This window comes from Aquarana catesbeiana, linkage group LG09, assembly GCF_042186555.1.
Source record: "Aquarana catesbeiana isolate 2022-GZ linkage group LG09, ASM4218655v1, whole genome shotgun sequence".
In the NCBI taxonomy this organism is placed as follows: Eukaryota; Metazoa; Chordata; class Amphibia; order Anura; family Ranidae; genus Aquarana; species Aquarana catesbeiana.
In genome coordinates this window covers 1,365,083-1,374,621 of record NC_133332.1, presented here as the reverse complement: position 1 = coordinate 1,374,621, position 9,539 = coordinate 1,365,083, and the positions used below count along the sequence as shown (strand labels likewise).

General features: G+C 48.5%; 1 protein-coding gene across 1 annotated transcript; it reads left to right on the top strand.

The window, feature by feature from the left end:
• Nucleotides 1-7,540: 7,540 nt before the first annotated feature.
• LOC141107116 (syntaxin-3-like) lies at nucleotides 7,541-9,472 on the top strand. The gene has a single exon (XM_073597868.1). It carries the CDS (start codon nucleotides 7,669-7,671, stop codon nucleotides 8,557-8,559), a length of 891 nt encoding a protein of 296 aa, XP_073453969.1. The 5' UTR covers nucleotides 7,541-7,668; the 3' UTR covers nucleotides 8,560-9,472.
• The last annotated feature ends 67 nt before the right edge of the window (nucleotides 9,473-9,539 follow it).

Sequence of the window (9,539 nt, the reverse complement as noted above, 5' to 3'; positions counted from 1 at the left end):
TGTGAGGAGCCATTTGGCTGATTTGAATGAAATATACCATTTGTTGGATCTTCTGCTGCACTTAGTTTTTGGCTCACCTTGTTTTTCTCCCATTCTTCTTCCAGAGACGGCTTCGCTCTCAAGGGAACTGCCACCAATGCTGCATACCTATACTTCATGGACTTTATAGACTTTTAGTTGTGTTATCAGTGGTGTTTCAGGAACCCTCTTGTGCGCCATTCTGTTTTTGACTTATTAGATGTAGGCAGCACCATTTTACCTCCCCTTTCCTTATATCTTTCTTACTAACTCCAATCTGTGGAGCTTTGGGGGTGGTGTGCAGCGCCCACATCTGTTTTGCCAAAATTACAACCTATTTCACCCCCATCCCTCCTCGCCATTACATACATTTACTGCTAGAGGTGCTGGAAATCCATTCCCACTTGAAAAAAAAGCCCTGCTAGCAGGCATGGTGTCCACTAACTTGAAGCTGTCCCTCATGTAGTCCTTCTCTCCTAAAGTCACCGGATTTGGGTCCTGGCGACTGCCAAAACATCCCAAATCTTTTCCAGCACATCCTCAGTGATGTATGCCAATTGGGCTCACCTGGAGAATTTGTTTTCACCACTGAAGCTTTTTTGCTTAGCGGTACCCCATGGAGGAGGAATTCTACAAGAAATGGACGTTCTACAGCTGTTGACCCACCCATTTCCTACATAAATAAGACCCTGGCAGCAGGGGTGGCCCGTCCATTAAGGGCGCATGGGCGTCGCCCCCCCCCCGTGTCCATTGCCACCTCCCTTATCCATGTGTCCGGCCCCTTTCAGGACACCAGTGCATGGATTCTAATGCGGGGTGGGGGTGTTTTTTTTTAAGCACCAATTAGAGCCAGAGGCTCTAATAGGCTTCAGTATAGGGTGGGCTTGGGTCGCAGAGAGTGCACTCCGAGCCCACCCAGGACTCAGAGCTGAGCTGCTGCACCACGCTTCCTGCCACCCGCCACAATGGGGTAAGTGCCGGATTGACCGGCAAACATCAGGGGGGTGGGTGCCGCCACTGTTTGGCAGTCCTGGAGGATGATGTCCCTGTCCTTAAAGACACCATTGAGGTTAGAGGCCTGCAGTAGTCATGGTGGGAGTTTGCCAAGCCCTCTGAGGTTTGGACAAAGAGTATGCTCTATTTCAGAGAATCAGACCCAGGGGATCCTGCCAACTGGAAGTTCCTGAAAGAATTTCCAAGAGTCTTGAGTTTCTCAGTAGATGCCTAGAAAGTCATTTCCTGGGTGGGCACCGGGGCTTTCCACACATTAGATCCTACGGCTCAAGTGTCGGTCACTGGAAATTCTGTTCAAGAAACAAGCTGAAAGGCTGCCCTTTGAGGGTGAACATGCTTAGACCATACTTGGATGCCTTCATCTAAGTGACTGTTGGTAAAAGCACTCTCTTACCTCTAAAGAAGAAGGTGAAGGTGATGGCTCAGAAACCGGTGATGCCTTCAGAATCCAAGAAGAGTTCCTTTTTGTAAGCAAAAGCATACGTCTCAGTTCCGTAAGACATCCTGGACCCCCCCCAAGTCTTTTGGATCCAGGGGCAGATCCTCTTTACAGTGAACGTACATGCCAGTGAATTTACAGGTGTGGGGACATCTATTGGCCTTTGCAGCCCTGTGGACTCAGGAAGTTGCAGACAACTGGGTCTGTAGTGTGGTTTCCAGAGGTTACAAGCTGGAGTTTTGCTGCTTTCCCCCCATGCTTTATGTGCTGCTCAATGGTATCTGGTAAAAAGAGTTGTAGTGTTTTGGTTTTTCTCAGCTTTAGAAAGACTTTTCTCCCGGCTTTACTGGAGAGTTGGAGGTTTAATAGCTTATACTGTATATCGACCTGTTTATGGTTCCCAAACCAAACGGAGACATCCAACCTATTCTGGACCTCATGAGTTCCAACAAGTTCCTGAGAGTAAAAGAATTCAGGACAGAATCCACCCTATTGGTAATTGCTTTCTTAAGGGGATTTCCCTGCATAAATGGATATCAAGAGTTCCTATCTTACCAGCCTCACCTAAGTTTTCTGCAATTTACAGTAGAGGATTACCATTGCCAGTTTGTGGTGTTGCCTTTCAGCCAGTCCACGGCCCCAGGGTGCTTTGCAAGGTGTTGGCTCCGGCTTTGGGGTTGTTGAGGACCAAGAGTATCGCTATTGTGGGGTACCTGAACGACTTGCTTCCCAGGGAGCAATCAATTCAGAAGCTGACATTGAATGTTTCGCAGACGGTATAAGTCCTGGAAAGCTTTGGTTGGGTGCTGAACATTCAGAAGTTGGCCTTGGAACCAACACATTGTCTGGGGTACAAAGTGCGTGACACAGCACAGGCGAAGGTACTGCTCCCACAGGAGAAATGCCTGTCTCTTAGATCCCAGATGGAGTCCCTGAGGTTGGAAATCCCTTCAATTTGGGCCTGCATGAAGATGCTGGGGAAGATGGTAGCCATTTTCAATGCACTTCTATATGCTCAGTTTCACTCCAAAGCTCTTCAGCTCAATATCCTGCCATTGTGGGACAAACGTAAGGAGTCCTTGGATCTGCCAATGCTTCTGACCACTAAGTCCAGGTCAGCTCTGAAATGGTGGATATCCACACAGATGCTGGATCCCCTGAAATCCTTCCTTCCAATAAAGCGGAAAGTCTTGGTGACAGACACCCGCCTGTTGACCTAAAGAAGTAGTTGTGGAGAAACTCTCAGTTCAGAGAATAAAGTTGTCAGAGATGCAGAGGTTTCTGATCAACACCCTGGAACTTCGGATGATTTGGCTTGCTCTCCTCCACTGGTCTGTCCACCCTTGGTGTCTCCCCATCAGCGCGCAGTCAGACAATGACACAGTGGTGCCGTACACTACCGCTCAGGAAGAAGCCAACCGGATCTTGTCTTGGACAGAACTCCATCTTCAGCTTTGCTGTCACAGGATCTAATCTTCCATTATGCTTTATGGTCATTGAATTTTACGGCATGACTGTTGAAGCCCAAGTCCTGAGGGATAGGGGGTATGTCTGACTCTGTAATCCCTACCCCCCTCAAGGCAAGAAAGCTGACATCTAGGAAGGTCTGGTGTAGGGTTGTTTCTAGCTTGAGGTACCATCAAGGTCAGACCTTGACCTTGGCCGTTCTGCTTCAGAGACCTATCGCTTCTCATTCTTTAGTTAAAGCCTTTGTACAGGGTGTCACATGGATTGGTCTGTCTATTTTTAACCATTGCACCTTAACTTGGCCTTGTCTGGTTTGCAGACTTCTCCTTGTGAAGATCTGAGAGGTTCCCTTGTCACTCCTTGTGTGTATCATTGTTTTTTGGTTGCCATTCCATTGGCTTGTCGAGTCTTGGAGTTGGCTGCAAGGTACCTTTCCTGGTTCTGCTCCAGGATTGGGGGTTGTGTGGGTTGTTGAGGCCTCTTTATCACTGGGAGATAAATAATACATTTTATATACAACTCTATAGATCAGACCAACATGAGGGACCAATGAGGAGGCCAGAGGGACATAGGGACTTTGTTCCAATCAGGGACAGTTGGGAACCCACCCCAGAACTAGCAGAGGATCGGGACATTATCTCCTTTTATTGGCCCCGTCTATGGCCCCTCTGCATGATGTCTCATATTAGAATTTAAAGGAGCACTCCGGGTATGCAGCTGAACACACAACTGATATATGTATATGAGGACTGAGAAGACTACGGCCGCCATGATGCCACATGAGTGGGAGGAGCCTGTTTATTGGCTGCAGCCAGGGGGGAGAGATTACATTGGAGCTCCAGCCAAATCATCGTTTCCTAATTTGGAATGGAGCGGGGTAGAGTTGGACCCTCTGTCAGGTTTTAGTGCTGTGACTGTAGAGAAGGTTTCCCCTCTCAGTGTCCTCCGGGGTCTCAGGATGTCCCCAGCAAGGACCCAGCAGCCAGTCCTTCCCATCTCCATCCATAGCTAGAATAAGAAAGAATTCCACGTGGAGTTTCCTCGCTGTGTACAATGCACCCTCCATGCAGCTCCTGGCTGTCTCCCTGACTAAACACCCGCCGGGTGCATCCTGCTGATCCGGTTCTTGTTGGTGGAAGTGGCCCCGGGGCGCCCAGAGGAATCCTCTTCCTGACTGTCACCTCCAACAGGGATTTCTATTCACAGATCTACAATTATCACAGAATTCAATCCGGAATGACACCAGAGAACGACATCCAGACAACCCCGCAACTCCGCTAAAAGGAGAGACCCCCCCCACCTAACTCACCCTATACAGCTCCTATGTCATCCAGATTCAGGAGGATTTTCATTGTGTTCCCAGCAGTATTAGAGTCTCCTGTCTTATTCTGTGCTGTGCAACTTCCCACTCATGCTTCTGTGTGTGTGTGGGCGGGGCATCCATGGGCTCGGCAAAGGGGGCGGTGCCAAAACCAGGAAACTCGCTGACCACATACAGAGCACACCTACGGCAGAGTCAAGGGGCAGTTACAGTATCTGACAAAAGTGAGTACACCCCTCAGTCACATTCAGAGCCGGTACAAGTGGGGGGGAGGAGCGGGTGCCCTGGGCAGTACAATTTATTGGGGGTGGGGGGGCGCAGTGAGGTGTCCTTCTAAAACAGTCGTCACTAAATGGCATCCTGCGGTCCGAGTCTGGACCGAGAGATGCTTCTGCCCGGACCGCCAGGCCGCCAGCAAGAGTTGGTTTGCTGGGACCGCGGGTTTCCCCAGCAACCAGTGATGCTGCGTGCGTGTGCCCGCCCCCTGCTCCTCACCGCAGGTCTCGGAGTTCACAGAAGACCAGCTCGCACTCATGGGCCGCGAGTAGGGGCGTGACATCACATACGTGCCCCGCCCCCCTGCTACTCGCCGTTCCTGGGTTCTAGCTCTCCATATCCCGCAGCTTCCGCCCCTTCGGTATTTCAGTTGTGCCCTCCTGCATTCAAGGTATGTGGGCCACATGTTAACTAGTGATCACTAACGGGCATATTTTTATTGAGCACACTGATGGGCATATTTTGTTAAAGGTCACGCTGATGGACACATTTTGTTGTGCTTATGAGAGTGTCCCTTAAGATAAAATGTGCCCATCAGAGTGCCTCTTATTTTATGTTAATGGACACACTGATAGGCACATTTTGCATTAAGGGGCACTCTGATGGGCAGATTTTACGTTAAGGGGCATGTTTTGTTGTGTCCATTAGAGTACCCCTTAATATAATAATAATAAGCATATTCTTGTTTTGATACGACATTGATTCTTTTTAAAAAAAGGGGGGGGGGGGGGCGCAGTTTGCCATCTTTGCCCTAGGCACCAAATGGCCTTGTCTCAGCACTGGTCACATTTTTGTAAATCTTTTCTTCTATCTTTTCATGTGACAACACTGAAGAAATGACACTTGTCTACAATGTAAAGTAGTGAGTGTACAGCTTGTATAACAGTGTAAATTTACTGTCCCCTCAAAATAACTCAACACACAGCCATTAATGTCTAAACCGCTGGCAACAAAAGTCAGTACACCCCTAAGTGAAAATGTCCAAATTGGGCCCAATTAGCCATTTTCCCTCCCCGGTGTCATGTGACTCGTTAGTGTTACAAGGTCTCAGGTGTGAATGGGGAGCAGGTGTGTTAAATTTGGTGTTATCGCTCTCACTCTCTCATACTGGTCACTGGAAGTACAACATGGCACCTCATGGCAAAGAACTCTCTGAGGATCTGAAGAAAAGAATAGTTGCTCTACATAAAGATGGCCTAGGCTATAAGAAGATTGCCAAGACCCTGAAACTGAGCTGCAGCACGGTGGCCAAGACCATACAGCAGTATAACAGGACAGGTTCCCCTCAGAACAGGCCTCGCCATGGTCCACCAAAGAAGTTGAGGTCACGTGATCAGCGTCATATCCAGAGGTTGTCTTTGGGAAATAGACGTATGAGTGCTGCCAGCATTGCTGCAGAGGTTGTAGGGGTGGGGGGTCAGCCTGTCAGTGCTCAGACCATACGCCGCACACTGCATCAAATTGGTCTGCATGGCTGTTGTCCCAGAAGGAAGCCTCTTCTAAAGATGATGTACAAGAAAGTCCGGAAACTGTTTGCTGAAGACAAGCAGACTAAGGAGATGGATTACTGGAACCATGTCCTGTGGTCTGATGAGACCAAGATAAACGTATTTGGTTCAGATGGTGACAAGCGTGTGTGGGGGCAACCAGGTGAGGAGGACAAAGACAAGTGTGTCTTGCCTACAGTCAAGCATGGTGGTGGGAGTGTCATGGTCTGGGGCTGCATGAGTGCTGCCGGCACTGGGGGGCTACAGATCATTGAGGGAACCATGAATGCCAACATGTACTGTGACATACTGAAGCAGAGCATGATCCCCTCCCTTCAGAGACTGGACCGCAGTGCAGTATTCCAACATGATAACCACCCCAAACACACCTCCAAGACCACCACTGCCTTTGTAAAGAAGCTGAGGGTAAAGGTGATGGACTGGCCAAGCATGTCTCCAGACCTAAACCCTATTGATCATCTGTGGGACATCCTCAAATGGAAGGTGGAGGAGCGCAAGGTCTCTAACATCCACCAGCCCCGTGATGTCATCATGGAGGAGGGGAAGAGGACCCCAGTGACAACCTGTGAAGCTCTGGTGACCTCCATGTCCAAGAGGGTTAAGGCAGTGCTGGAAAATAATGGAGGCCACACAAAATATTGACACTTTGGGCCCAATTTGGAGATTTTCACTTAGGGGTGTACTGACTTTTGTTGCCAGCGGTTTAGACATTAATGGCTGTGTGTTGAGTTATTTTGAGAGGACAGTAAATTTACACTGTTATACAAGCTGTACACTCACTACTTTACATTGTAGACAAGTGTCATTTCTTCAGTGTTGTCACATGAAAAGATAGAAGAAAAGATTTACAAAAATGTGACTGAAGGGTGTGCTTACTTTTGTGAGATACTGTATATACAGAGCACACCTACAGCAGAGCTCCCAGTGTAAAGCAATCACTATACTTCTATACTATGTAACTTATGGCATTGTATCAGATTTTGTTTCGGAATATCGTCCCATCCAATGAGTCTGCTGCTCACAATCTAAGAACTCCCAAAAAATATATTGTAAGATCCCATGTAGTTTTCTCCCCACTCTCAATCATTTCCCATTCAGCATATCTGATACTTCAAGAGCCTGCAGGGCAGGTGACGATGCTGTTTGCATAGCCGATCATGGCCGTGTCTTGTAATATCTGATCGCCCTGAAGGGTTTTTTCATTGTTTCACTTTTGTCTCGGTGGTTTATGACATCAGAGTTATTGTCAATTATGGGAAAAGTTGTTTGCTTCATCAGCTGTTGTGTTGAAGGATCAGCTGGTTTGTTGGGTTGATCTTTTCCTGACCTACAGGTATGACCGTACAAAGGTCAATCTCCTAATCACATCTTGTCCAGCATCTTCCTCTGTGACAGGGCCTCCACCCTCTTTTGGCATGCAGTGAGGCTCAGCCTGAATCCCTCTCCATGTGACCAGCAGAGTAAACCATCTCCCAGCCAAGTGACTCAGTCAATATTTGCCAGAGCTGGGAGGAAAACGTTTCAGCAGCTTAGCTTTGACGCAATGAACTGGCTGCCTTCGAGCCGGTGACTCCAGCGACATTCACCTTCCATGCTATAGATGTTCAGGACCGCCGGCTGGAAGGATGAAGGACCGCCTGGAAGAGCTGAGGAACAGAATCAGCCAGGATGACTCTCTGGACTTTGATGAGGCACTGGCGTTCGATAACCCGGCCTTCCAGGACGGCGAGGCCAACCAGATGGACATGTTCTTTCAGGAGGTTGCAGCACTGTCCCTGGCCCTGAAATGTTTGAGGAGCAAAGCAGAGGACATCGAGAAGAAGCAGGCAGAGGTCCTCTGCAGCACCACCGACTTCAAAATTTCTGAAGGCAAAACCGAACTGGGCAAAATGAAGGGCCAGCTGGCCTCCGACGCCAAAACTGTCCAACTAAAGCTGAACCGGATCAAAACCTGGCTGACCGCGGACAACCAAAGCTGGACAGCAGAGCATCGGATCCGCCAGAGTCAGTACAACGTATTGACCAACAAATTCCAGGACATCATGACCCAACATTACATCAATGAGACGAGGTATGTGGGGAAGCTAAAGGAGCAGATCATGAGGCAGGCCGAACTGGCCGGTCTCAACCTCCAGGAGGATGAAATCAACCAGCTTATCGGGAGTGCGATGGCGCCGCAAATCGTTGGACATGACCTTGAGATCCTGAAGGCCAAACAACACTTGGCCATGGCGCAGGAGAGACACAAACAGCTCCTGGACCTGGAGGCCCAGATCACCGAACTGCACTCCCTTTTCATCCAGCTGGACTTCTTGGTGTATGAGCAACAGGACGTCATCAACAGCATCGAGTACAACGTCATCAACACCATGGACTACATCTCCCAGTCCAAGGAGCAGGTGAAGAAGGCACTGAAGTACCAGAGACAGTCTCGAATAGCGGCCGCCATTTCTGCCATCCTCGGACTTTGTGCCTGTTGCACCTGTCTGTCCTGTATAACCGGAGCTGTCCGGTAAGGACTCCAAGCCAGGACCACTCGTGGAATGTTTACACTCGATAGGAAGTGGAGTCCTCTCTGCTTTATCTTCGTGTCTAAGACTTTCTGAAACTTTTACTCCAGGGGAACCCCGGAAATACCTCTTAGGCCTCAGGAAACCCTCTGCTAACATGAATTAATTGATGGTCAGTGGGAGGAATGTCCCTTACATTGGTGATCAGTGAGAAGAATGTCCCTTACATTGGTGATCAGTGAGAAGAATGCTCCTTACATTGGTGGTCAGTGAGAAGAATGTTCCTTACATTGGTGATCAGTGAGAAGAATGTTCCTTACATTGGTGATCAGTGAGAAGAATGTCCCTTACATTGGTGATCAGTGGGAAGAATGTTCCTTACATTGGTGATCAGTGAGAAGAATGTTCCTTACATTGGTGATCAGTGAGAAGAATGTTCCTTACATTGGTGATCAGTGAGAAGAATGTTCCTTACATTGGTGATCAGTGAGAAGAATGTCCCTTACATTGGTGATCAGTGAGAAGAATATTCCTTACATTGGTGATCAGTGAGAAGAATGTTCCTTACATTGGTGATCAGTGAGAAGAATGTTCCTTACATTGGTGATCAGTGAGAAGAATGTTCCTTACATTGGTGATCAGTGAGAAGAATGTTCCTTATATTGGTGGTCAGTGGGAAAAATGCTCCTTACATTGGTGGTCAGTGGCTCTGCCAAGTGTTGGTGGTCTTACAACCATAGAGGCACCACCAGATGGGAGGTTAGTCACCCCAATGTGCAAGGAACCCCAAGCAACCTCTGTATAGACTCTGGTCTGCCTGGGAATGGTGGCAGACAGGTGATGGTAGGCGTATACAACACATCGGAGTTCTGTACGGGAGACTTCTTTATTTTGTTCCCACCAGTCTGTGCGGTGAAATGCGGCATTGTACCATGCAGGCCAGTGCAGTGCTGGCTCCGGCCATGTGATATTCATTTCAGCACAAT

What these genes read in the sequence shown, in the direction of transcription:
- LOC141107116 (XM_073597868.1), top strand. Translation starts at nt 7,669, where the DNA reads ATGAAGGACCGCCTGGAAGAGCTGAGGAACAGAATCAGCCAGGATGAC.